Genomic DNA, 27,945 nt, shown 5'->3' on the forward strand with positions numbered 1-27,945 from the left:
TTAAGTAACTTTATGTTTTGCTCACAATACAGTATTTATTAGAGTGTTGCATGCAAATGTACGATATTTTGTCTTATATATGACTTTGTTGATGTTCTATGGGGTATGTTTGTCTTTCTGAGTAATGTTTTAATTAGGGTGGTGTCATTTTCACAATTTCCCCAATATTTTTAAATGGCCGACTTGCGCTTCAGCAATTTTCGGAACCAATGGCTAAATCTCTTCATCTTCTTGGGCTTGGTGGTGGTGGCAGAAGTGGTGGTGGAAACGGTTGCGGTGGTGGAAGCTGTGGCAGCGGCGGTGGAAGTGGCCTCGGCGGTGGTGGCATCATTGTACATTTGAGACACGGTCCATATTAGCTCTTTCAGCTGGCTACGGAGATGCAGGTTCTCTTCTTGCAGCCTCTTTTCCCCATGCCACATGTCCTCGTGACGCACCAGCTTCCCGCGCAGCCTAAACTGTTCCTGCCCTCTCTGCGGATTCAGGAAGTTCAACTTCCTCAGGTGGGCGTGCAGCGACCTCCGGAGATCTTCGTTTTCACAGCGCAGCGACATTTGCCGCTGTGCTGCATTGCAGTCTCGGAGAAAATCTGCATGCAGAGACTTGCTCTCCCTGCAAGGCACTCTCGTGGGCTCCAGCTCCAACTGGCGCTCTTTAAGCTGTTGAACCAGGCTCCTGATCTCTCTCTGGAGAGTCTCTCGGTTCTCCATGAACTCCTCCAGCTGATGCTGTAGCTCCAGACGGAGCATCTTGCTCTTCTGACAGAGCTCCACATTCTGCAGGCCCATCCTCTCCGTAGACAGCGTCGTGGTCTCATGGTCAAAGTCTGAAATGGAAAGCGTAAAAAGATATATGAAGATCCCCATCCCAAGCATGGCCAAGACCAGAACGCCAACGATCAGCAGCACCATGCTCAGTTCGAGTTGACGGCACGCGGGACAGAAGCAAGTGTGAGACACGTCACGAAGGGGCGTGTTATTTATCGTGACGTCATTACCGGATGTGACGTACACTATGACGTAACAGCCATCTCTGCCCACTTATTGTCAATCATTGCCCACCACGTGACTCCACGGCCCTGCCCCTAACCACACAGCTCCTCCCCCATACTCTTCTTCCGCCTTCCCCACGTGACGCGAGCCAATCACGCGAGAGGCGGCGCGCGGTCGGCCCCGCGTCCGCTTCCCGCCATTCTTGCAATGGGCGGCGGGGCCGCTCAGGGTGGGGCGCGGGGCGCGGGGGCGAGTTCACTCCACGTCGCGAGTCGGGAGGAGGGACGAGGGGGAGGGGCCAGGAGGGACGAGGGGGAGGGGCCAGGAGCGGGAGGGGGGGGAGCTGAGAGCTGCGAAAGTTTGGGGTACCACTACTTGAAAAATATACTGTACCACAGAAATGAGTTTATGTTTAGTTCGATTTAGAACATCTTTCCAATGGTTGCTTAATTTGAAACCAACTTCTCGGTTGAAATTGTGTCTGTGTTTGTAGATCTGAATTGCCTCGTGAACAAATCTCTGATAAAAACCCGTGGGTTTGCAAAGAACCTTGGTATCGGAGAAAATTATATCGTGATCACCCACATGGTTGTAACAGTGATCAGCAAAGAATTCGTTTTGCTGTGTTTCAAATCTGATTTGTGCTCGCGAATTCGGTCAGAGACATGTCGCTTTGTCTCCCCGATATAGCAATCACCGCAGGTACAACTCAATTTGTAAACCCCGGGGTACTGTAAGTCAGGAATGCCATCCTTCACGGATGGGATCAGATCACGAATTTTGTGTACTGTATTGAACCGGACCTGGATCTTGTGTTTGTTTAGAATTTTGGAAATCATTTTAGTAACGCCTGCTATATATGGTAGTGTGATGGTTTTGGCCGGAGTATCAAGTGGTTGTTTCTGTATGGAGGGAGAAACAGCTTGGCGGATGGTACGGTCAGAGTAACCATTCCTTTTGAGGGCCAGGTGTACATGTTTTAATTCACTGGTCAGGTGGTGTTGGTCCGAAATGCAATGAGCCCTATGGTATGAAGTTTTGATGAGAGAATTCTTTTGGGCTGGGTGGTGGTGGGAATCAGGTTTCAAGTAGGAATCTGTGTGGGTGGGTTTCCTGTAGACAGAATGCCCCAATGAGCCATCAGGTCTCCTCTCAAACACAACATCTAAGAATGGTAGCTTAAATTTCGATTTAAAGTTTTCGTGACTGCAAGGATTCATCTTCTTTGGTTCTTTCGGTAAAGTCACGTAGAATGAGAATAAAATAATAAATTGATAAAATAAAATAACACAATAATATTCTCACGACGTTTCGGCCACAACACAAGCGGCCTTCATCAGGTGAAGGGGACGAGACTGTCTGGAGGACAGCGCTGGAGTGAGAAAGCCACGCTGAGATCACGACCTTTAAGCTGTGTGAGAAGAAACAAAGCGCCTGACAAAGGAATTAGCATTTAATTTAGCATTGAAATGGCTGAGTGATTAGCTTGTGACTGGTCACAGAAAAGGCTATATTAAAGTTAAAGCATACACATCCGCAAAGGCACCCCTTGACAAAAAAATTAGCATAGAATTTAGCATTGAAATAGCTAAGTTAAAGTATACACATCTGCAGAGGCACTACTTGACAAAGGAATTAGCATAGAATTTAGCATTGAAATAGCTGAATGATTAGCTTGTAACTGGTCACAGAAATAGCTATGTTAAAGTCAGAGCATATACATTCACCGAGGCACCTAGTACAAATCAAACAGGAGAATTTAGCATTGAACTAGGCGAATTTAGCATTGAAATAACTGAGTGATTAGCTTGTGACTGGTCACAGAAATGGCTGTTGAAGCTAAGGCCTACACATCCGAGCTATTCACTGTAACTGGGTATACAATACAATATATAATGAATACTATATCATGAACCAAAAAAAATACTAAAATATAAATTACCTCAATGTTATCAATAAACTCTATATTCTCCAATCAGCTAAGCTACCAACAATAAGTCGTTATATATCACAATGCTATATGGCGAAAAATGGGTGGATTCTTACCCTCAACTTTAGCAACACGGATAGCTTAACCGTGGTTAATGGTATGGTTTACAACATGGAGTATAACAGCGCCTCGCAGCTGTCTCTCTCCCCCTCCTCTGTTCCGACCATCGATGAACTCGTCCGTCTGAACGGGACCCGTAGCTATCCGTGGTGCTAAAGTTGAGGGTAAGAATCCACCCATTTTCGCCATATAGCATTGTGATATATAACGACTTATTGTTGGTAGCTTAGCTGATTGGAGAATATAGAGTTTATTGATAACATTGAGGTAATTAAAATTTTTGTGTTTTTTATTGGTTCAGTATATAGTATTCATTATATATTGTATACCCAGTTACTGTGAATAGCTCAGATGTGTAGGCCTTAACTTCAACATAGCCATTTCTGTGACCAGTCACAAGCTAATCACTCAGTTATATCAATGCTAAATTCACCTAGTTATTTCAATGCTAAATTCTCCTGTTTGATTTGTACTAGGTGACTCGGTGAATGTATATGCTCTGACTTTAACATAGCTATTTCTGTGACCAGTTACAAGCTAATCACTCAGCTATTTCAATGCTAAATTCTATGCTAATTCCTTTGTCAAGGGGTGCCTTTGCGGATGTGTATGCTTTAACTTTAACATAGCCTTTTCTGTGACCAGTCACAAGCTAATCACTCAGCCATTTCAATGCTAAATTATGTTAATTCCTTTGTCAAGGCGCTTTGTTTCTTCTCACACAGCTTAAAGATCGCGATCTCAGCGTGGCTTTCTCACTCCAGCGCTGTCCTCCAGACAGTCTCGTCCCCTTCACCTGATGAAGGCCGCTTGTATTGTGGCCGAAACGTCGTGAGAATATTATTGTGTTATTTTATTTTGTCAATCTATTATTTTATTCTCATTCTACGTGACTTTACCGAAAGAACCAAAGAAAATGGTAGCTTACCATCTTTCTCCACTTCCATGGTCTTGTTCTTCTGACAGAGCTCCACATTCTGCAGGCCCATCCTCTCCGTTTGCAGCGTCGTGGTCTCGCGGTAAAAGTATGAGATGGAAAGCTTAAAACGAAGATAAATGAAGATCTCCATCCCAAGCATGGCCAACAGCGGAACGCCAACGGTCAACAGCGCCATGCTGAGCTCGTGTTGACGGCACGCGGGACGGAAGGAAGTGTGAGGCACGTCACGAAGGGGCGTGTCCTATATCACCGGATGTGACGTACAGCCATCCCTGCCCACTTATTGGCAATCATTGCCCACCACGTGACTCCACGGCCCCGCCCCTTACCGCGCAGCTCCTCCCCCATACTCTTCTTCCGCCTTCCCCACGTGACGCGAAGCGAGCCAATCACGCGAGAGGCGGCGCGCGGTAGGCCCCGCGACCGCTTCCCGCCATTCTTGCAATGGGCAGCGGGGCCGCGCAGGGGGGGGGGGGCGGTGGGGGCGGGAGGGGGCGGGGCTGAGTTCACTCCACGTCGCGAACGGGAGGAGGATTGACGAGGGGGAGGGGCCAGGAGGGACGAGGGGGAGGGGCCAGGAAGGACGAGGGGGAGGGGCCAGGAGGGACGAGGGGGAGGGGCCAGGAGCGGGAGGGGGGGAGCCGTGGCGCCGCTCTTGGGCCGCGAGGCCTCCCCCTGGACCCGCGGCGCCACGCGGAGACCGCGACAGCAGCAGCAGCAGGAGGTGGTGGTGGTGGTGTTTGTGGTTGTAGGCACGGGAGAGGTGGTGGTGGTGGTGTTTGTGGTTGTAGGCACGGGAGAGGTGGTGGTGTTTGTGTTTGTAGGCACGGGAGAGGTGGTGGTGGTGTTTGTGGTTGTAGGCACGGGAGAGGTGGTGGTGTTTGTGGTTGTAGGCACGGGAGAGGTGGTGGTGGTGTTTGTGGTTGTAGGCACGGGAGAGGTGGTGGTGGTGTTTGTGGTTGTAGGCACGGGAGAGGTGGTCACGGACAGGCGGTGAGTGCCGGGTGATGGAGGGGGGGGGGATTGCAGGGTGAGTGAGTTAATGAGGAGAATTAATAGGTGAGGAGGGTGAGTGAGTTGAAGGGTGAGGTGAGTGAGTGGGTGAGTGGTGAGTTCACGACAGGGAGATTGGGGCTGAGTGAGTGAACGCAGCGCACGGTAAAGATCCCCTGAGAGCATTCGCAAGAGTTGGACATTGAGTGCCGCTGTCAGGGTCCACACGCAAATTACTCACTTGGCATGATATACAAATTAACCATTGTAAACGATAACTTTAAAAAAGTCCGCTATTTGTCAGAGCTAATGCGATGTGCGTTTTGCATATTTGTAGCACGTTATAACCATCGTCAACATCGTCATTTAGAGTAACCATTAGTCCATACGTGTCACTTGCTAATAGTCCCCGGGTCAATCACAACTTTGCCGTGCGTGCAGGCTTTGTCTCTGGCTGCTCGCTAGGGCTGCGATGCCTTTCCATGCCACAAGATGACGTTCATTGCTCCTTCCACACCGCGACAATATTTACTGCAGTGTTCTATAACGCGGCAGTTGCGTTGCTGAATAACACCGCGTTGTGTAAACTCCCTCGTTACAATGACTAATACAGGGTAAAGCACAGTCCGTGATAACAGCGTGAGATGCGTGTGTCGGCTGAACAAAGACTGAGGCGCGTGGGGAGCATCAGGAAGCATCCAGCAGCATCCCAATGCCTCGTGTGACGCTGTGCCCAGGCAGCCGTACAACCGCACATTCCTACTCGCGTGACGTGGTTCTGTTGACTCAATCGCGTTATATCCATTTAGCATCTGCGTTATAAAACGTGTTCCCTATTACATCCATCGTGCCATATCCAAATGGCGTTATGAAAACACGCGTTGAGGCAGAACGAACTCTATAAACTATTTTTATTTTACCAGGTGAGACCCACTGAGCTATGTGGCTGTTTTCCAGAAGCGACCTTTCCACAAATGATAGATCAGCTAAATGGCTAATCACGTTAGAAATGTGTAGCACCAGCCACAAATACTCTAGACATGGGATCCCCTTTGACAGGGTCAGTGTCTACTTAGATTCACTCACTCCGCCTATTGTCATGCGGCATCCGCAGCTGCGTCGCGACACTTGGTAGAGTGCTGACTTTGAGGCAGAGAGCTTTACAACCGTGTGCAGTGGTTAATTTGCTTAACAGCTTTACACCGAACTCCTTGCTTGTGGTAAAACATGTTTGCGACTTTGCTGATCGAGAACTATGCAGATTTAGATTTATAGTAACATGTACTTAGTGTGAGATGAACTTCCAAACAATTTCCTTTGCTCAACATCTTGCAATTAATGTCTTTTTAAATGGTCAGCTTAAGTGATTCCGTGATGGTTATGTAACTTGACCATTAAGATAATCTATGGAGCACAATTATTTCAGTATTATTTGTCATAAGTAAACTTTAAACTGAACCCATATGTGATATTATATTGATTGATTATTTTATTTTTTAATGTAGTCTACATGCTCTTCTGGGGATATTACCCCACATTTACCATTCATTGATGTTCCCTTTGACATTGGTAATTGGCATTGTCACACCATAGTAATTCATGGGCAATTATGTAATTCCCTCTGTGTCTATCTCTCTCTGCATCTGTCTGTGTGGGTGTCTCTCTCTGCCGGTGTGTTTTTCTCTATATGCGTCTCTCGTGTGTCTCTTTGTGTGTGCCTCTCTCTGTGTGTGGATGTCTCTCGGTGTCTGTGTCTCTCTTTCCTTTTCCACGATGTGGTGTTGTATTTACATGCAAATTCTACCTCTAGCCCCGCCCACTTACCCTTGGGCTGAGCTTATCTCAAGCCAATATAACTTTGTGTTTCAGCAGCTTTCTCGCTATATTTTTTCACCTGATGATGGTTGCTTGTGTTGCGATCGAAACGTCGTGATCTATTATTTTTTTCTACCTACGTGACTTTACCTAAAGAACCAAAGAGTATTGTGATTTTGATAGTGATCGTTGTGGTGGAGGTGGTGATATTGATGGTGGTGTTAACGATAGCAGTGATTTTGGTGGTTGTAATGGTGGTATTGATGGTGGTAATGGTGGTTGACTATTACCCCTCTCGTGTCCTTACTTCCACAACCAGGTTTAAGAATCTGCTGGTGTCTGTGCTGGAGGTGGACGTCGGATATCTGTGCGGTCTGGAGCGGTGGACAATAGACTCCTGCAGCTCAACCAGGTGGACGCACTGGGCAGGGGGCAAGATGGTTGTGGCCTTAGAGACCCACTTACTCCCACAGAGAGCCATAGACTCACTCACAGAGTACACTCACACAGAGAGCCAAAGTCTCACTGACACAGAGCCATAGGCTCACTCACATGGAGACACATAGACTCACTCACACAGAGAACCATTGATTAACTCATTGGTTTTTTCGGTAAAGTCACGTATGTAGAAATACCATAAAATTATATTAAAATAAATCAATCATGACGTTTCGACCGCAACACAAGCGATCTTCATCAGGTGTAAAAACAAATAGCACATAGGGTGACATCAGCGCAACACATAGAGAGCGTTAAACTGCACGGAGGTAAATACAACAAGAAGATGAGAGACGAGAATTCAAAAAACCTAAGAAAAATTTACGTGATGCAAAACCAGTCGGCCAACGACACAGTTAGACACCTGCCTGGCAGACCACGAATTTCAGAAGAGTGCTAAATTTCGTGTTCATCCTCTGGGTTGAACATACCAGCATAGACAGAGTGAACAAATACGAGGTATAAGATAGCAGAAATACATATACAGGGACACAAGAGGTAAGAAGAGGAAAGACGGACAGAGAAGCAAGAAAAAAGGGGCCGGAGGGATGAACAGACAGAGGCTTAAAATAAGTAGTAGAGGTGGGGGGAGGGGCGGAAGAAAGCAAGGGGCACCCCACCCACCCCACCCACCCCACCCACCCATCCCCACCCATCCCCACCCATCCCCACCTCACCCACCCACCCACCCCACCCCACCCACCCCACCCCTCCCACCCCTCCCACCGATCCTCCCCCCAACCCTCCCCTCAACGCTCCTTTCACTCCTCCCGTCACCCCTCCACCCCTCTCCTTTCTGCTGCGTCAGGGCCAGAGGCTGAGAGCAGGGGAGAGGAGGCTACACGGGGAACTGGGCCGCGTCAGGGGCGAGAGACGCGGGGCGACTCGACACTTCACAGCGTGGGTGAGTGTGGGGAGTTCGTGGTGCATGGGGGACGGTGGGTGGTGTGGTCCAGAATATAAACCACCTGTGTAGGATACACGGGGGATTTTTGATTGGTGCTTAAATGTGTGTGTGTGGAAAACGGTGTAGTGTGTGAGTGTGTGTGCGGTGGGGGGTAGGGAGGTAAATGTGTGTGTAACGCAAATTAGTATCTGGGGCGGTGTGTAAACATCACACATTGGGGAGACAAAGGCGGTCCGGCGTGGTTCTGACCACTTACCATTTCGTGTACTATGCCAGCCTTCATAGGAGCTCAATAACAGCACTTGCCCCACCAGTCTGTGGAGCTCCATGGTGGATGTTTGTGTTGGAGCTCGTGCTGTAGGTGTAGACGACGCACGACCGTGGATCCTCTGTAGGGAGCGCGCGTCTGCTGTGGGTCGCATGGAGCTGCACAAGCGGACACCGCCGCAGCGATTCCCATACCGAGTCACGAGATAGGCGCTGGGAAACACCACCATGGTGTGCTTGCCTTGTATGGTCAGTCGTGTGACTGATTATTATAATATATTAATTCACACCTGTGCACCGTGTCATAGCAGTTTCTCTGTTTTTCCTTCATTGCATTTTTATTTCAGAAATATTTCACCTGCAAAATAGATTGAGTTTGAATATCTCATGCGAAAGGGTGCCCAGGGCATGTGGGGTCGTCCAATTGCACAGTGTTTAGCGCACATCACTACACACCCATGGACTAAATCCAGAGGCGAGTGACAAATGAATCAGTTCTGCCCCCCTCGCTTCACCAACCCGCACTAGTCAGCGTGGTGAAATATGGTAAAAAATCAACACGACCGACAGGGCATAGGGTGCCCATTATCCAGAAGTGCTTTACTTTATGATCACATCCACATCTAATGTGGATTTGGTTATTTTTCTTTAGTTTTCTTTGTTGCATAAATACAACTTGACAAGATGTGTACTGCTTCATTCTGGTACATTTACTGTTTTTCAGTGCATTTCAGCACTGGGTGTGTTTGTTGGATTTATTGTTTGTCACGTGAGGTTAAACACTAACAAAATATTTTATGAACCAGGCAAAGTTCACTAAGCTATTAGATTTTTCATTGAACTGACAGATGCTGTAACCTGGTCCCTTGGGTACCCAGGCCTTCCTATAGTATAACTCCAGGAATCGGCAGATTTTTATTTTATTGTACCAAGTAAGGTCCACTGAGCTATATAGCTGTTTTTCAAAAGCAACCTGGCCACAAATCGTAGCTCAACGAAGTGGCTTATCACGTGGAAATTTGTAGCAGCCAAATACTGTAAACGCATATTTCTAAATGTGGAGGGAAAAAAACTCGAGGATCCAGAGAAAAACCCACGCCACCACGGGGAGAATATGCAAACTCCAAATATCCAGGCGTCGGGGTTGGAATCGAACCCACGACCTCCTGCATTCCAGGCGAAGGGGATAACTTGTTGCCACCACTGAGCCCCTTGTTAATCTGATGTGGTATACTGGTACAGCCCCTGGTGGCCTCGGTCACTTTACTGACCTTTGCACCATTGTGTAGTCGGTTCAATTGAGTCGCAGACATACTCTTTGGAGGCAACAAATTTATTTATACCAACACGAAGGGGTAACTTCCCTTTTACCAGATAACAACCTATGGTGGTGGACCACCAGGCTATCTGCGCTAACACTCTGGGATAGCTACAATGAGCAGGACTCCAGCTTGAGTCCTGCCCATGTGTTGGTGACTCTTCACGGACGTTGAATGTAGATCTTTCAGAAGACAACAGCAAAGCTGAACCCCGGTCCCTCTGGGGACCCGGTTTATATGCTCACCAGTCGTGGCCGGCTCTGCCCTTGGCCACGACTACCTTCTCGATTCCTATTGCAAGATCTCGCCCTGATACGTGACTACCCACTAGCCCCAACTTGGGGCCCCTGTGTAGACTTTACCCGTCATGTACCTTCCAGGGTCAACCAGAGTGCAATGGCCCACATTAACCTCATTCATGGTTGACACTTTCACACCCCTCCTATATAGAACAGCACTGCACGCCACACGTGGTGCCACTCAGCGCCATGACTCAGCACTCACCAAGCCCCACTAGGGCTGGTACTACACCCACATATATGGGGTGTCGGTGATGTAATTACATCGCACGCCGTGCCTCTCAGGCCGGCACTACACAGTGGCATTCCCGATGTCACTACATTACCCCCCCCCCCCCATTCGTAGCATTCAGCCGTCCTGGCTGTCAACTCCCCCTTAAAACTAACCAAGTGAATAAGTTCTAGATTTGAAGCTTTCGTGACTGCAAGGATCCATACTCTTTGGTTCTATTCGGTAAAGTCACGTAGGTAAAAAATAAAAAACAAAAATCATGACGTTTCTTCCACAACACAAGTGGCCTTCATCAGGTGAAGGGGACCGTACTGTCATGAGGACAGCGTTGGAGTGAAGACAGTCCATCCCAGGTCGCGTCCTTTTAAGCTGTGTGGGAGGAAACAAAATGCTTTGACAAAGGAATTAGCATAAAATGACCGTAACGCACAAGAGGACCGGCACGGAGGGGGGGAGGGGGTGTGAATTGGAACGTAGAGGACCGGCACGGGGCGGGGGAGGAGTTTACAAATGTAGGTGTGAAGTGAAATAAGCTTCTATGAAAGTTTGGTATATCACTATTTGGATAAATACCATTGAAAATTAGTTTAATGTTTGGTATGATTTAGAACATCTTTCCAATGGTTGCTTAAGTGAATAAGGTGAAAAAAGCGAGTAAAAGTGACTAAACGCTATGTGTGCCTCAATAACAATAACAAATAGCATATAAATAACCAAGCCCACCTATACAATATATACACTAGCTGCAAATGTACAGAACAACACGAGAAAATATTAAACGCGAATGCACGGAATCCCCTCCATCACCAACAACTCCCATCCTCACCGTGTAACAATACCCATAAGCACAACAAAGGCTAGGTTCAGCCAATAACCGATATGGCCTACTGAGTGTGACAAGCAACTGATGGTGTGGGAGTGTGTGTGCATGGGTGTCACAAAATCCGAAGAGTTTTTGAGCGAGTCCTCGTGGCTGGGCCTCCAGTGGAGGTGGGCTCACTCTCCCTGGAGGTCCCAGGGGGAATATGCAACTGTCCAGTCGAATCCGGCTCCTCACGAAGAGCAGTAGGCCGGGTCGACGGGTTCTCCTCTCTCGAATCAAGTGAAGACAGCGCAGGCGGCGGCTCGGGGGACATCAGGCGCGCGGCACCTGAGGGAGGAAGCACACGACTCCGCTGAGGACCAACCTCAACGTGCACACATGCCAGCTCGCCGGACACATCTGTCCCTCGGCGCCCACAGTGTGGAGATGGAACAAACTCACAGGGAGCAATAAAGGGCTTAGGGCAAGAGGAGTGTACAAATCAACTCCGCCGCCCCAAGCGGATCTGGACACACTGCGGTCGAATGACCCGAATCACATCAACCAGCCCTCTCCAGGGTTTGAGCAATTTGGGCGATGTACCCACCGGTACCTGTGGACAGTGCAACCAAGCTCTGTCCCCAGGTGCCCATTCATGTTTTTGAAGTACGGAAGCCCCTCAGCCATTCATTGGCCAATCGGCACGAATCAGAATTTACCCTGGAAGTCTCCCGCACTTCTGAAAGCTTTTGAAGGGTACAGCACACGGAGTCAGAGATTTAAGATTTAGCCTTGTTGGGTGCGGCTTGTAACTGAACATGAATCTGGGGGTCGTGTTCTCGCTGACCTGATGACTCAACATGGAGGTCAGAGTTCTGTGCAGCCACCTCAACCATACCATCCATCTGCGGATTGTGCGGTGACATGCGTACTTTCTTGGTTCACAACTAACGCACACCTCTTGCAATAATTTTGAAGAAAATGTTTTGCCCTGATTGTTCAGAAGACGTTCGGGAGCACTCTTGTCCATTATGTAGTGGGTAATAAACTGGAGGAAGCTTACTCTGAGGCAACACATTTATTATAACATTAACAGGTTATTACACAATGGGGTAATGGCCCCTTTCACCCGATACTCTATGGAGGTAGTCCTTCCAGACTAGCTTGCCTCTCACTGGCTATCACGACATCTATACTGCTGGGGCTTGAGTCTTCGCTTGAGTCTTCACTGGTTATCAGCTGGAGCTTTCACTGGTACAAGCTCGAGCCGACCCTAGCCAGGGGTTCGGCTCTGCCCATTGGGCTCTACTCTTCAGGGCTCCAGGATGCTCTTCAGTCTTCGGCCGGACAACAACTGCTGGGACCGCTCAGGGACCTGACTTATATATAGGCTCCTGGCTCACTCCGCCCCTGGCCACGCCTTCCTTCTAGGACCGTCTCCGAGGGTCTGGAGAATGACATCATCTCCCCAGCCCCCTTCCCGGGATCTGGGGTCCTGACCGTTGGTCACGATGCTCCCCCAGGGATTGCCTTGGCCAACGGCCCGTCATCATTAATCCAGCAGGTTCAGCCTCCCCTCTGCTCCCTACTGACACAAGCTAGTACTGCCGGCTATGATTAGTGGCGATCATGTTCAACCATGCCACTACAATTACATAGCCATTGAGGAATGCCTCAGTGATCTTTGCCGCCAACTGTTTGGGAAGCGGCCAGGCCACAGGCCATCATGAGAAATACTCGACTCCCACCAGAAAATATTTATTCCCACGAGCGGCTTCTACCGCGTGTACTGCACACACCCCTTCAACAAATTAGCAGCATCCTCAGCCATGCCAGGCCAGAAGAAATCCGACTTACGTGTGGCCAATGCTAGTTTATGCACACCCAAGTGCAACAGACGCTCGTGCACCGCCCAAATGACCTTACCCCGCAGGGCGGTGGGCACAACAATGTTGGAACATCGCATCTCTCCGTCCCAATGCATGAGCAATCCACCTCTGAGAATGAAAGAGGCGACACCCCATCAATCCTCGCCCCCATCAGTCTCTCTGACTCCGCATCGCAATTTAAGCAGGGAAGCGTCCTCAACCTGGAGGCGCCCCCATTCTTCGTGGTCCAATCCAATGACAGCATCACGCGCCACTGGATCCCCAGCTCCCTCAGATGTTACAACCTCGGCCGATGCCGTAAGGGTAGGGGGCGAGTGTTCGTTGCGCGGCTTACAGCGACCGGAGCCCGAAAAACTTGCGCAACTCTCGTTCGTGGGTAATCGCGAGAGGGCGTCCGCGTTCGTGTGATGGGAGCCTTTGCGATAGGTAACCTGAAAAGAGTAGTCACGGAGGACCTCCAACCAGCGTGAAAGTTCGCCAGATGGCTGGTCAACCTGCAGCGCGTACTGCAGCGCCGCGTGGTCCGAGCGCACCTCAAAGTCTCTCCCATACAAATATGGAAGATACTGTTGCAAGAAAAACACGATAGCTAACAGTTATCAGCGTGTGACACAGTACCGCTGTTCAGCCGGAGACAGCACTCTGCTTCCTTATGCGATAACACTCTCGATGCCATTGACAACTAGAGACAGAACAGCTCCAATGCCAGTGTTACTAGCATCTGTATCAAGGACAAACGGCAAGGAAAAGTCGGGGTAGTGGAGGGGAGGGGCGTTCACCAAGCCATCTTGGAGTGCAACAAATGCGGCCTCCTCATGGGTTGTGCCGATGTCACAAGTCGAGGAGACTGAAGTGCTGTGACAAAAGGGCCATTGCCTGAATCGTCTCTTACTATAAACATTTCATTTCAAAGCGGTGTTATCGAAGAAGTTTTTTTGGAAGATAAATAACATCGCGATGGGGGGAGGGGGAGATAGCGGGATTGAGGGGGAGCGATTAGGGGGGTTATAGAGGTGGGTGTTGAGTAAAATAGTATCAGTGTCTTGTGCTTGAGCCTAGGGGCTATGCCAAGGGGCTAGGACATTGAGAACACGGATTCGAATGAACGTCTCATCTTGCCACATGCTTTTTTTACTATCTCCATCAGTAACAAAATCAATCTACAAAGCAACGCTGCTTCTAAAATGGGTATAGTACTCTGAAGCATGTAAAAATGGTAATGTACTGTCAATCGTACTTTAACAGGAGCATTGTCTCTTTAAAGGTCACGGTTTTTGTTGTTGACATGAACTCTATTGGCTTCCACCTCCCTGTTCACAGAGATCGTCAATAGAGGCTGAAGTCTGTTACTCGCGCACAGTCAGTCGAGGGAGTGATAGCCCTCACTGTGCCCTTCAGCCCGTGGCGTTGCCTATGGGACTCATTGTCCCGTAACATCCCGAGTTCACAATGTCGATTAAAGCGACACCTTTGTTTAATAACGATCCATGAAATTAGTGGGACTTTATATAGTGTGACAGTCTTGTTTTTGGTAATACTGTACTCATGTTTGTTTCTGTTGCCTGGTTTTTAATTGGTAAAGCTGTGATCGTGTTTGATCCCTCCACTGGTATCCGATTAATTTCTGCATCAAGCACAATATCCCCTTTGCTGTCTTCAAGTTCCACCATGGACACGCTCCTGCTTGCCTCTCCCATCATCTTATTCCCCTCCCAATGTTCTCCTATATCGTCCCTACCATCTCGCTTTACTCCCCTTCACTCATTCTCCGCCCAGCAACCAAGGCTTCCTGTTGGAACTTCTAATCAACCTTTACTCATTCGGAGGTCACTCATTCCCTTTTCTTTTGATGCAATTATTTGGGCCTGTCACTTACCATCCACAGATTTCTCCTGTGATCATCACTTTATGTTCTCTCTTTAGAAATGTAGGCTGAATGTACACCTCCTTGTTCCCAATGATGATTGTATCTCACTGATGTGCACATCACCTTGACAGAGGCTCTTTTTAAAGGCACTCTAATTGATTATTTCTCATTTCACAGCCTCCACTACACTACTCAGCAGATTATACCCCACTTTGTTCGTCAAGACTTGCTTGAGGCAAATATAAGTATGGTCCAACAACTTCTATGACTGACACGGCACGAGTAAGACTGCCTGCAGTCCAACCAAAAAGGCTGCATCATTGAAAGCTGGTTTCAAGCCTGCCCTCCACGTGTGTTAAAAGATCTTACTCACCCATGTGATGATAGTTGAGCCTCTGGGTGTCAGCATTTCTGCTCTGATATTGCAAGTGTTGGATACTAGTGATTTCTTTCATTTTTCTTAGGGTACCTCTCACTTTATACTCAAATGGCTCAATGCAGAAGGTGTAGGGTCTTTGGTTGCTGTGGCTTGCATGAGCTCTTCAAAGGGATATGACGAAGAGCGATTCTGCATTTGGGAGCATAATTACTTCTAGCATGCTAGTTTCCGCCTTCAACTGCTGAGGAGCTTGCCACTGGCATTTGTAATTGCGCAGGAAATATTAAAGTAGGCTCCCCTGAGCTGACTGAAGTTTGCAAAGTCATCCTTTATTTGACTGAGAGTTATTATTCAACTGCTGCAGCTTTTCTATCAGGCCCCCTCTGTTCATGCCAGATCTGAGTTTTGCATTGCCTTCTTAGGCCCTTGTAGCAGTTTTTACGTTCGTTTTTCAATTAAACACCACGTTTAATCACTAATCCATTCATTTCCAATATTGCAACAGGTTGTTGGGCTGGTCTTGGCGGCGTTGTTTACATAATCTTGAAATTGTCCCAAACTGTTGGTTCCTCATTAGACAGGAGCGTGCATTACCACTGCCCACCTCCACATTACAACCATCCCCACCATAAGAATTATATCCAGTATGAGCTGGAGAAGCTTTTGTTGAACTTCGAGAGTACTACTAAGAAATGGGGTTTACGTTCATCCCCACATAAAACAAAGCACCTGCCTGGGTATTCTGTCATCGTATTCTCCCATCCCTCCACTCCCCATGAGCAGTGGGGCAGTTTTGGACAGAGCAGAACAATTTTCCATACCTGGAAAGGGTGCATGTGACTAGCTCCAGTTTGGCAGCAGAGGTCATGCTCCGAATCGGTTGAACATAATTATCTCAGCTGCGTAACACACTGTGAATGCTACATTGCCTGTCGCTCCATGTAAAGCTCTGGGTCTTCTCAGCCAGATATCCCCTCCCTTCTCTACATTTGAGAAATTTGGATCCCTTTTAAAGGAACATCCACACTGGTTTTGCATATTCAAGTTGTCTACGATCCACCGTGGGCTTAACAAACTAGATTATGTGAGCAGCTTAGATCCTTGAATGATCTGGACAAATGCCCATCAGTGAGATACTAAGGCAGGTGAGGCAGCATTGGCTGGGTCATGTAGCCCAAATGCCCAGTCACTGTGTACCCAAACAGCTTCTGTTTGTCCAGATATAAGGGGCTTATCGCTATAGGCAAGAGTTTGACTGCAGTGTAACAGAAGGATGGTGGAGCTGTTTGGGCTTGCCAACAGCTCGACCAGTGGTTTCAAGATCAGCGTCTCTGGAGGAGTTTTGTGAAGGATGTCCGCCTCCAGCAATAACGGAGGGCGGAGGAGTGATGCTCACAACAACGAGCGGAGTGCAGAATGAGTAAAATGCAGCAAGGTGGAACAGTAGGGAGCACAGGTGGTAGATCTGCCAGTCATCCCTGTCACTCAACCCATGACACCTTTATCTATCCTGTAACCTACTGCCCATGAGCCTTCGACAGTCCACGTGACCTCAATGTGCACTTAGCCTGGCACAAACACTTTTTTGACGTCACCAATTTTGAGTGGCGAATGGCTTTTATTGTTATTGTGTTTATGTATCCACCCCTTCATGTGTCGTACTGGCCTTCTTAGGTGCTCGCTAGCAGAACTAATCCCAATAATGTAAAAAACGATATGGGAGATTTTTCTCATTTGTATCTTGTATGTTTGTGTACATCGCCTATGTGTGTTTGTGGCGAGCCATGCTGCACAACAAACTCAGCCACAGTTATCAATAGCACGTGATATCTACACTGGTTTTGGGTCCTCTAGGTTGTGTCTGCATTAAATGAGTGCCTGGTACAATGGGTAATCAGTATAACCTATGAGACAAACGTGGCCAGGTGTGGTGCTGGCCATTTCTACCCCACTTTGCGTGCAGGTCTTCAAAGGGGCTCACTAACAGCACTTGACCCACCAGTCTGTGGAGCTACATGGGGGATGTTTGTGTTGAAGCTCGTTCTGTCGGCGTAGAAGACGCTCGACAGTTTATCCTCTGTAGGGAGCACGCGTCTGCTGTGTGTAGCGTGGAGCTGCACGATAGTGAAACCAATAGAGTTGTTGCGCCTTGGGCGTAAACATCAATGTATGTCCATTTGCCAGGTGTTATTTTTTTCATTTCCTGTGGAGATGTGTGCTGTATGAGAGAAAAAGCGACTAAGCCCACGCCCTCACCCCCTTCTCCCTATTGCATTATCTCCTCGTACTATTTGACTACTCATAAAATCATACGTATATAGTGACACCCCAGGGATAAATTAATATTGCTTGTTATAGCACCTTCTTGTAGAAAGAACGCTGGTTAAGTCAGACCGGCCTGTATATGTACAGTATAGATATTTAGTTTGCAGCAATGCAATACACACAGCTCAATACACAAAGAGTTAAATGTATAAATATCTCATACTAAAGAATGGATTACTTGGGTTTACAAACATGATGTACAAAACTCGTTATAGTCTCATGCTCTGCATGCTGTTGTAAATGCACGTGGTGCATACTCACTGACCAGATGCTTCGTTATTATTGATACTAATAAAAAATGTTAAATTAAGAATTTTCTTCATCAATTTCTCACGTTAAACAAATATAGGGAGGCGTTCATCCAGCGGTAGAGAGACAATGGCTGCTGATGATGATGTAACGTGCCGCTAATTTTGAAGAATTCCTAAGAGACAGTGCAAGTGGAGATTCAAAGGCATAGGAAGGTGGTTGCACAGACACCTGGACCACTGCTGTCCTGTATAAGTGATTTATTTAACATAATGAACATTACAGTAACATTGACGTTGCCTCATGTGTGTACTTTAAGTTTTGGCTTCCCCACACAAACACACTACCTCCACAAAAGGTCATGTTTACTCATTTCTGTGAAGCGTATTCAAGTTTAATTTATTAGGTATAGCCCTGTGAGCCATGCGGCTCTTAAGTCGGGTGCAAACGCAACAAACAAAATATGAATCTACATTGCAGAAAACTATTGAACCACAACCAGACCAAAATAAAGCTACAAAAACAATGTAACAGCAGTAATCATAGGAACTGTGATTTTAAAATTAACAAACGATAAACATAACATGTACGACAAAACCTGCAGCCATAGCTGGCAGCACGACACTCCCAGTGTATGATGTGTGAGTGAGTCAGCAGCAGCGTGAGTGTATGATGTGCGAGTCAACGTATGATGTGCGAGTCAGCGTATGATGATCGAGTCAGTATTAGGTTGAGTGAGTACATGATGTGTGAGCCAGCGCATGATGAGTGAGTCAGTGTATGATGTGTGAGCGAGTCAGCGGCAGAGTGAGTGTATGATGTGCGAGTGAGCCAGCACACGATGAGTGAACATGTGTATGATGAGTGAATGGGTCAGTGGTTGTTCGAGTGTATGATGTGTGAGTGAGTAAGCGCATGATGAGCGAGTCAGTGCATGATGTGTGAGCGAGTCAGTGCATGATGTGTGAGTGAGTCAGTGCATGATGTGTGAGTGAGTCAGTGCATGGTGTGAATGAGTCAGTGTATGATGTATGAGAAAGTCAGTGTCGGCTCCCTCTGCCCGCGCTGTCGCCCCCCCCTCCCCCCGGCTCCGTCGCCCCCCCCCCCCCCCCGGCTCCCCCGCCCCGTCGGCCTCCTGGCTCCATCGGCTCCCTCCGTCGGCTCCCCCGGCCCCCTCACAAATGGCCCCGCCAGCCGCTGCTGGGAGCGCGGTATGTGACGTCATACCACTGCTAGACAACCTCAGAGCACCCTCTACCCATACATTGAGAGCATGGGAGTGCCCACTACATAGGGACTACCCAAGATCAAACCTGGCTCCCACCCTCTAATCGTCACTCAACTAGAGGTGACGCTATCCCGATCATTGCACATTACAACGCAATTTGCCATCTGCGTGGCATCACGATGGTCGAGGCAGTGAGCACGTGGTGTCACGCAGCTGCTTAATCTGCTAAACCTGTGTGGTGTTTTGAATTAGGTTTACATTTTACTTTTCTTTATCGTAGTGTTGTGTTCATGTGAATGTTCAAATGCTTGCACTGAAGAGTGTTTTGAGATGCCTAAAGTGTTTCGATGCAATTGTATGTATTTCTATATATTCCAATGACAATTTTTAAGCTTTCATTACAATTTAAATAACTCAATGTATTCACAATCAAATACCTAAAGTCACAATTGTACCTAACCGAGACCTCTCAGATTTTAGTAGCAACATTTTATTTTTATAATTATTATTCTTTCCCGTACCTGTCTAAAATTACACGACTATGCTTACAGGTGACACATGGTTTGTTTTCATTTTCTTCAGGTGACTCGATGCATTTGTCGTGATGGCATCAAAAGTTTCTGCATGTGAGAGCATTAAAACCAACAAAGTGAATCTGCAGAAATACCTCCAGGCGAAGTCTTCAGAAGTGCTTGACTATTCCTATCAAACAGGGATAGTCCTGGACAGTGTATATGCGTCCCTCAAAAGCGAGAATAACCCCATGGCACGAACACGGGACCTGGTTGACCTGGTGCTCAACAATGGAGAAGAAGTGTGCATGAGATTCCTTAAAGATGTGCTGGTGCCACTGAGATCCGAGATCCCTCTCTTGGGTCAGTGGATATCACAGCATGAGCAGCAGCTCAACGTGATGGGTGTCGATCTGAGCACAACTGCGGGTAAAGCCATCCCTGGAGCAGCTTCTCGTGAGTGATGCTAAACTTCACGTAACCATTCGCATGTCTCTGGCAAGTTTAAGTGAAGGAATTGCTTTGAACTGATATGAACTGTCATTTGATATTCGCAAACTGCACCACTCTTGCATAACAACATCCCTCTCAGGAGGAGGACATTCATATTCCATTCCATAGCAGGGTATGTACAAGGGATCAGAAATTTGGAGGAAAGGATGGATGGATAATGGAAATGTGTGTCAGTATCAAAACATTGCATCCACACTGTACCCCAACATTCCTGAATTTCTGTCCTATCCTACACCTCCCTTTCCTTGCAAATGACTTAAACATGGTGATTTTCTCTCACCTCTTCAGACACAGGCATTTTATTTGAGCTGGAAGAATATAATGAGCTATGAAGCTCTCTTTCAAGTGTCAAGCCCAATATGTTTGGCCATGGCAGCAAACCCATCAGCTGCCTTGGTCTCCATGACTTGGTACAATCTGGATTCCACCAAGGCCATTTCGTTGAAACTGTTTCCCTATTGAGGGTGAATGACCACCTCTCTTAAATTATGGAAGCTGCTTCTAGTTCTTGACTTTTGGGCTGCTTTGGATACCACACACCACTCCATCCTATTGAATCGGCATGGCTACGCAGGCATCTCTCACACTTCCCCATTGCTTCTGCTTCCCCTCTAAAAGTGAGCCCTATTTTTGCAAGCAAGGACTGCCTTCTGTTCAGAAGTCCCAATTATATGGTGTTCCACGTGGCTCGGTCCTTGGCTATCTGCTCTTCTCAGTATAATGTCTCCTCCTTTGTGGACATTTTTTACTCCTAATTTTTTTATATTGACTAGCTATGACTGCTATTCTCTTTGGTTCTATTCAGTAAAGTCACGTAGGTAAAAAATAAAACAACAAAAATCACGACGTTTCGGCCACAACACAAGTGGCCTTCATCAGGTGAAGGGACCAGGCTGTCTCGAGGACAGCGCTGGAGTGAAACACAGCCACGCTCAGACCGCGACCTTTAAGCTGTGTGCGAGGAAACAAGGTGCCTTGACAAAGGAATTAGCATAAAAATTTGCATTTGATTGGCCGACTTAGCATGATGAACGGCGTAGAGGTGGTGTACATGCGGGTGCACATGCCGGTTGGCGCGGAGGGGGAGTTTACCTATTGATGGTGTGAAAAGGGAATTTTTAAGAGCTCATTGCATTTCGGACCAACACCACCTGACCCGTGAATTAAAACATGTACACCTGGCCCTCAAAAGGAATGGATACTCTGACCGTACCATCCGCCAAGCTGTTTCTCCCTCCATACAGAAACAACCACTTGATACTCCGGTGAAAACCATCACACTACCATATATAGCAGGCGTTACTAAAAAGATTTCCAAAATTCTAAACAAACACAAGATCCAGGTCCGGTTCAATACAGTACACAAAATTCGTGATCTGATCCCATCTGTGAAGGATGTCATTCCTGACTTACAGTACCCCGGGGTTTACAAATTGAGTTTTACCTGCGGTGCTTGCTATATCGGGGAGACAAAGCGACATGTCTCTGACCGAATTCGCGAGCACAAATCAGATTTGAAACACGGCAGAACGAATTATTCTGCCGTAGCTGATCACTGTTACAACGCTGTGGGTGATCACGATATAATTTTCTCCGATACCAAGGTTCTTTGCAAACCCACGGGTTTTTATCAGAAATTTGTTTACGAGGCAATTCAGATCTACAAACACAGACACAATTTCAACCGAGAAGATGGTTTCAAATTAAGCAACCATTGGAAAGATGTTGTAAATCGAACCAAACATTAAACTAATTTTCAATGGTACAGTATATTTTTCAAGTAGTGGTACCCCAAACTTTCGCAGCTCTTAAAAATTCCTTTTTCACACCATCAATAGGTAAACTCCCCCTCCCCCCCCACGCCAACCGGAATGTGCACCCGCATGTAAACCACCTCTACACCGTTCATCATGCTAAGTCGGCCAATCAAATGCTAATTTTTATGCTAATTCCTTTGTCAAGGCACCTTGTTCCCTTGCACACAGCTTAAAGGTCGCGGTCTGAGCGTGGCTGTGTTTCACTCCAGCGCTGTCCTCGAGACAGCCTGGTCCCTTCACCTGATGAAGGCCGCTTGTGTTGTGGCCGAAACGTCGTGATTTTTGTTGTTTTATTTTTTACTAACGTGACTTTACCGAATAGAACCAGAATATGGATCCTTGCAGTCACGAAAGCTTTAAATCTAGAAATGACTGCTATTTCTAATGACACCCCGCCTTTTAATGCCATTGACTCATGAAACGGAACCTACTCTCTCCTCTTAACTCTTGAAAAATGTTGATACTCCTACTGATACTCCTGCTGTTATGGAGTGACTCATGCAGCAAGCTATGGCTGCAAAGTTTGGTAGTACATGTTATGTGTATCTTTTATTGTAAAATTTAAATTAGTTCCTATGATCACTGTTACATTGCTTTTATAGCTTTATTTTAGTGATTTCTAAAACGTTTTGGTTTAGCCATATTTATTTGTTGTAGTACAGAGTTAGACTGATAACTTTAATCTAAATTGTCTTATGGTTGTAATTGTTTGGCTTGCATCCCACTGGGATGTTTGCACACAGCATTGATATACGGTGCTTTTTCCGGAAGACTTTGCTGTTTTTTCCTGGATTTTTCTGTTTGCGCGTAGTCACTTTAAGATGTTTCTTGTTCCTGGTTTTGTTTGTTGCAGTTGCACCCGATTCAAGAGCCGAATGGCTCACAGGGCTATACAAAATAAATGAAACTGAAACTGGATTGGTTATACTTCACTCCAGATTCAACGTCAAATTTGTAGACCTCGTCATTTGTAAAAAAGTCCACGGGAGATAATGACTCCGAATATATGATTCCCGAGAAATTTAAATAAGATCAGATACAGAGGGATCAGGCTACTCATGGTCACCATTGCCCAAGTGGTGAGAGACTGGGTTCAATGTTTCCTTGGAAAGCTGATGGAAGTTGTTGAGCAAATTTGTCATTGGAAATCGACACTCTCCACAATGTAGTGGCTGCCACAGTATTTGCTGATGATGCAGTAGCCAGATTAGTTGAAGTTCAAGTGAACCTACGATGTATCACGTGGGATGCTACGAGTGTTGTGATTCATGTGTCTGTTCTTGTGGAAGTGACAGCACTTCATCTTCTCTGCTGCTAGGACCGTGGCTGGTGTACTGCACTCCACCAGTGTAGCCCCCGTGCTACGTGATGTAGGCCAGCTTGAGATGGGAGAGGAAACACAGCCCCAATACCAGTGAAATATAAAAAAAAAATCAACATCCTAGACAAAAAAAAATCGATAATTGTAGGATAAGGCAAGCAGTGCATTTTACACACAGATTGATAGAATTAGGTTGTGATGATGCTGATGTACACGGTAATGCTAAATGTGGTACTATCTTTTTCACAGGCAAAACAAACAAGACACATGGTGGTAGCATTTTTGTTATGATAAAACATATTTTTTTACAAAAGGTACAGTGTTTATAAAAATTGCATTTGGAGAATATACACATCGTGAAAACTTCCACACAATAATTCATGATGTACATGATGTTGCTGCATTATCCATGGTGAATGAATTCGCTACGCTTTTTTTACATAGTTTATTTTAAACATATTTGTCTGCTATAGGAATATGTTTTTTATTGTAAGTGAAACTGATCTGCTCGTTAAATTATTTGTGTCATTTAGATAAGCCTGGTGATGATTTCAGAGAATTATTGCTGAAGCTGACATCATTAACACGAAACTACGACGCACGACCTGGAGAACCTGCAGTGTTTTTGCTGGAGAGGATGGTGAAGCCAATTCTGGTTCCCTACTACCGCCATCAAGAAACCAAGGAGCACGAGTTACTAGCGAGAGGCAAGCAGCACGAGGAGCTGATGAAGAGAGCACAGAGAGAAGGGATTACTTACAAGAAGCTCTTTGATCACATTGGAAAAAAAACACACCCCCGACTGGTTATTGTAGTGGGGACTCCAGACAGCGGTAAAACCATGTTGAGCAAATTCATTGTGCACAGCTTGCTGTCAGGTGAGAAAGTATTTGCACGACGCTTTGAGCACATCGTGCTCATAAGGTTCAGGGAGATAAATGATATTGGAGAGGTGTCACTGGCAGAGCTGTTTTCTAAGCTGCACTCATGTTTGGGAAACAAAGCGGATGAGGTTTTCGCAAACCAAGAGAGAACCCATTTTGTTATGGACGGGTTGGACGAGTTTGGAAAGCGCCTTGACTATGCCAATGCGTGCACCGATCCACGTAAGACGGCAACAGTAGAAGCCATCATTGCTGCCCTAGTGAATGAAAATCTCTTGCCCAAGGCCTCGGTCTTGATAACGACCAGACCCATTGCCATGGAACAACTGAGTCAAGTGAATGTTGATCGAGCTGTTGAAATCACTGGGTTTTCCAACAAAGATAAAATAGCATTTTTTAACAAATTTTACCAAGATAGGAGTCTAGCAGAAAGGGCACTCAAGCTCCTGCAGGAAAATGAAACAGTGAATACATTGTCCCAGAACCCTTCATTCTGCCATATAGCAGCCATTACACTGAAGGAACATTTACAAAAGTCTGAACATTCTGAGATTATCCTCAAATCAATGACCGACCTCTTCACACAATACGTGTTTGGGCTCATAGTACACCATGGACGTGGCAGCTGCTGTGCCAAGGAAATTGTATCGTCTCTTGGCAATATGGCTCTGAAGGGGGTTCAGCAAAACATCCAGATGTTCAGCCAAAAAGATCTAGAAGAGTTTGTTGTTAGTTCTTCTGAACTAGGAAGTACATTCATCAACAAAGTGTTCACATGTGAGGGCATTAAACAAGGGAGTTGTTATTCATTTTCACACTTGACAATGCAGGAATTCTTTGCAGCGATAGCTCTGCATCTGTCACATTCAACATGGCCAGTGAATGACGTCATCAAGGCTATTAAGGACAGCAAAGATGGGAGGTTTGATGTGTTTCAGAGGTTTTTTTGTGGACTGGCATCAAGCACTCCATGGAAGTTCTTTGAGGGTATCTTGGATCCTCCATCTGCAGATTATCAAAAGGAAATAATCGAGTGGCTCAATCGCAGCATGAAGAATCGGATGGTTGACAAACACAGGCTCAACAGTCTCCTGCACTGCGTGCACGAGCTGCACGACCGCAAGTCCCTGAGTGATGTCACTCGGTCCATGACTGAGATAGACCTGTCATTCACAAGGCTGTCCCTGCCAGACTGCGCTGCCATCTCCTGGATCCTGCTGCAGCGAGAAGAACCTGTGGAGACACTCAACCTGTTCGGCTGTGGCATCGGCACCGAGGAAATGAAGAGGCTTCAGCGTGGACTGCACAGATGTAAACATCTAGTGTAAGACTGGCACACCTTGCATTCACTACTTCACAAATTGTGTGTGCATAATTGTGCGTGATATCAACTCAGTTTCAATTGAGCACCAGGTGCAGTGTGTAAAACATCGCTACTCGGGAGACAAAAGCAGCCGGGCGTGATACTGGCCACCCACTCCATCATATGCCATGCCGGCTTTCATAGGTGCTCCCTAACGGCACTTTCCCCAGCAGTCTGTTAAGGCTATACGGCAGATCTTTGTCTATAAGAATCCTCACTTATTAACTGTGCATACAGTACAATGTAACTCCATTCTCACGTAAACACTCGGTCTTGCGTAGCCCAAGCATGAACACAAATTTTGACAAATTCTTCCCCTTTCCACTGCCATCATTGTCCTCACTCACTTCACTCCTCTCCCCGCACGCCACGCTCATCCCTCCCTTGATACCTCCCATTAACCCCCAATCTGCTCCTGCCTTCACTTTTTCCATAACCCATCCCCCACCCTTGCCCATACCTTCACTCTCCAGCCGCATACCCACTCCCACTCATCCACTGAGGGATGAGGTTCGGTGAGTGAGTGCGTGCCTGCTTGAGTTGGTGGGTGACTTGGTGGGTGGATCGATGAGTGAATATGTGGAGTTAAGTGAGGATGTGAGTTGCGTGTAAGTGGGTTGGTGAATGAGTGAATTAGTGTGTGAGTGGGTTGGTGAATGAGTGAATTAGTGTGAGTGGGTAAGTAAATGTACAGTGAGTAGGTGGGTCCACAGTGAATGCTGCACTCACTGTACGTTAAAGTACAAAAGGAAAAAAAAGTTATGCATATTCATGGATGCTGTAAAGTTTTCCATCATCTTCAGCAACATTTAATTAGCGATAATGATAGCCCTCACACTATATGCAGGGAGTGAGGTGACCTTAGGCCATACTGAGAAAATGTAGCCCTGATTGCGACTGCGGTGGAGAGTGAGGGTAACGGTTTGATCCACGTGTCCGATTCAAGCCCCTGGTTCACAGTGGATCATGGTCAGTGATTGTGCTCACCACTACAGAGACAGCTAATTGGTAATGGGTGTTAATCTTAGTTGTAAAGCATTAAAGAGACAATGATCCCCCAAGTAGCCCATATAAACTGGTGGGGAAAGTGAAGCCAGTGACAGGGAACAAGCACACACTATTACACTGCACTTTAGAGCACAAAGACAATCTCCCCGTGGAGCCTGCATACACTTTTGAGGCAAGTGCTGATCGCACTTCCCTGACCAGCACCGTCCTTGGCTGTCTTTCTCTCCCCATTGCTGATGTTGACACACCACCAGGTACTCATTTAAGGCAGAGTCACCCTACGGGAGTTCCAGGACCAGAATTTTTTTCATCACTCACCACTGATGCTGTTTACGGATATTGAACCCAGGTCACTTCGTTTGTAATGTAATGTGCCAACGACTTTCCCACCATTCCCCTAAACGCATATAAATACACAATCAAAGACACTCGTATATACACACAGACATGTACACACACAAACGTACACATAGTGTACATATAAACTCACACACTCCTACACATGTACAAGTACAGCCTTTGGTCAGTCTACTGCTGGATAAGGCACTCCCACACCATGCAGGTCTTGGGGGTTATTTGACCAGACATCACCAATCTTGTCAGTGTGGGTTGGTGTAGAGCATAGAGATGAATGTTGTTCCATTGCCATAACGCAGCTCCGCAGGCTACAACAACTGTTGTTATACATGTTAGTCTTGGGTAGAAGCACCATCCAGCCTCGAGCCTATTTAGATTTTCAGATTTATTAGACCTTACATGTGTAGTGTTCGATTTCACTCGGACAACTTTTGTCTTTCTTTGAACACCGTTTTATTTACAACTCTCAGCATGTCCTCAATATTTTACAGTATCCATGTCGCCACGGCTCGCTCGTTGTGCTTCACTCGACTCGCTCGCCACCTTGGTCTCTCCACTCCCCCACGATTACTTCGCTTACTCAGCCGCTAACTTCTTCATCTCTGCTCTCCTATATCACCGTCACTATGCTCTCTCCACTGCTAACTGCTTCGTCTCTGTTCAGCTTCGCTATCGCTACGCTCTCTCCACTGCTGGCTGCTTCTCTTCTTCAGCTCCGCTATCGCTACGCTCTCTCCACTGCTGGCTGCTTCTCTTCTTCAGCTCCGCTATCGCTACGCTGTTTCCAAGCTCCGTCTCCAATTCTGTCTCCCAAACTCTGTCTCTCCAACTCTCTGTCTCCAAGCTCTCCACACTTCAATTCCCCGCTGTTCACTCCAAGCTCTCCAACTTCAACAACCTTGCTCCAATTGCCGACCCCCCAATTTATCCCCGCTCTCATTACTCCCCAATTAATTAGTCCGTGTCCCAACGACGCTCCGCATCGTTCGAACCTGTTTCTCCTCCAGACCTTTAGGTGCCACTCTAGCCTTGGCAACAGCTCCAGCCAATCACAGCCGTCCTTGGTTCACCCAGCTTAATTGCCCTAATATAACCTGCACTGTATTTGCCTTCGCTACA

The 27,945-nt window shown here is 46.8% G+C and overlaps 2 protein-coding genes across 2 annotated transcripts; one reads left to right on the forward strand and one right to left on the reverse strand.

Annotated features, from left to right (window-relative positions):
- Positions 1-14: 14 nt before the first annotated feature.
- LOC142923735 (uncharacterized) lies at positions 15-4,224 on the reverse strand. The gene is made up of 2 exons (XM_076064718.1): positions 3,971-4,224; positions 15-826 (listed from the first exon to the last, which is right to left on the reverse strand). Exons 1-2 carry the CDS (start codon positions 4,155-4,157, stop codon positions 171-173), a joined length of 843 nt encoding a protein of 280 aa, XP_075920833.1. The 5' UTR covers positions 4,158-4,224; the 3' UTR covers positions 15-170.
- Positions 4,225-7,122: 2,898 nt separating this feature from the next.
- On the forward strand, positions 7,123-27,921 carry LOC142923736 (NACHT, LRR and PYD domains-containing protein 3-like). The gene is made up of 4 exons (XM_076064719.1): positions 7,123-7,202; positions 8,097-8,192; positions 19,634-20,019; positions 23,748-27,921. Exons 3-4 carry the CDS (start codon positions 19,656-19,658, stop codon positions 25,424-25,426), a joined length of 2,043 nt encoding a protein of 680 aa, XP_075920834.1. The 5' UTR covers positions 7,123-7,202; positions 8,097-8,192; positions 19,634-19,655; the 3' UTR covers positions 25,427-27,921.
- The last annotated feature ends 24 nt before the right edge of the window (positions 27,922-27,945 follow it).

This window comes from Petromyzon marinus, unplaced genomic scaffold, assembly GCF_048934315.1.
Source record: "Petromyzon marinus isolate PM22_M1 ecotype Great Lakes invasive population unplaced genomic scaffold, UKy_Petmar_22M1.pri1.0 PM_Scaffold_627, whole genome shotgun sequence".
In the NCBI taxonomy this organism is placed as follows: domain Eukaryota; kingdom Metazoa; phylum Chordata; class Hyperoartia; order Petromyzontiformes; family Petromyzontidae; genus Petromyzon; species Petromyzon marinus.

What these genes read in the sequence shown, in the direction of transcription:
- LOC142923735 (XM_076064718.1), bottom strand. Translation starts at nt 4,157, where the DNA reads ATGGCGCTGTTGACCGTTGGCGTTCCGCTGTTGGCCATGCTTGGGATG. An exon ending in CATGGAAGTGGAGAAAGATG is followed by an intron (nt 827 to 3,970) that starts GTAAGCTACCAT and finishes TTTCCATTTCAG; the next exon opens with ACTTTGACCATGAGACCACG.
- LOC142923736 (XM_076064719.1), top strand. Translation starts at nt 19,656, where the DNA reads ATGGCATCAAAAGTTTCTGCATGTGAGAGCATTAAAACCAACAAAGTG. An exon ending in CATCCCTGGAGCAGCTTCTC is followed by an intron (nt 20,020 to 23,747) that starts GTGAGTGATGCT and finishes TGTGTCATTTAG; the next exon opens with ATAAGCCTGGTGATGATTTC.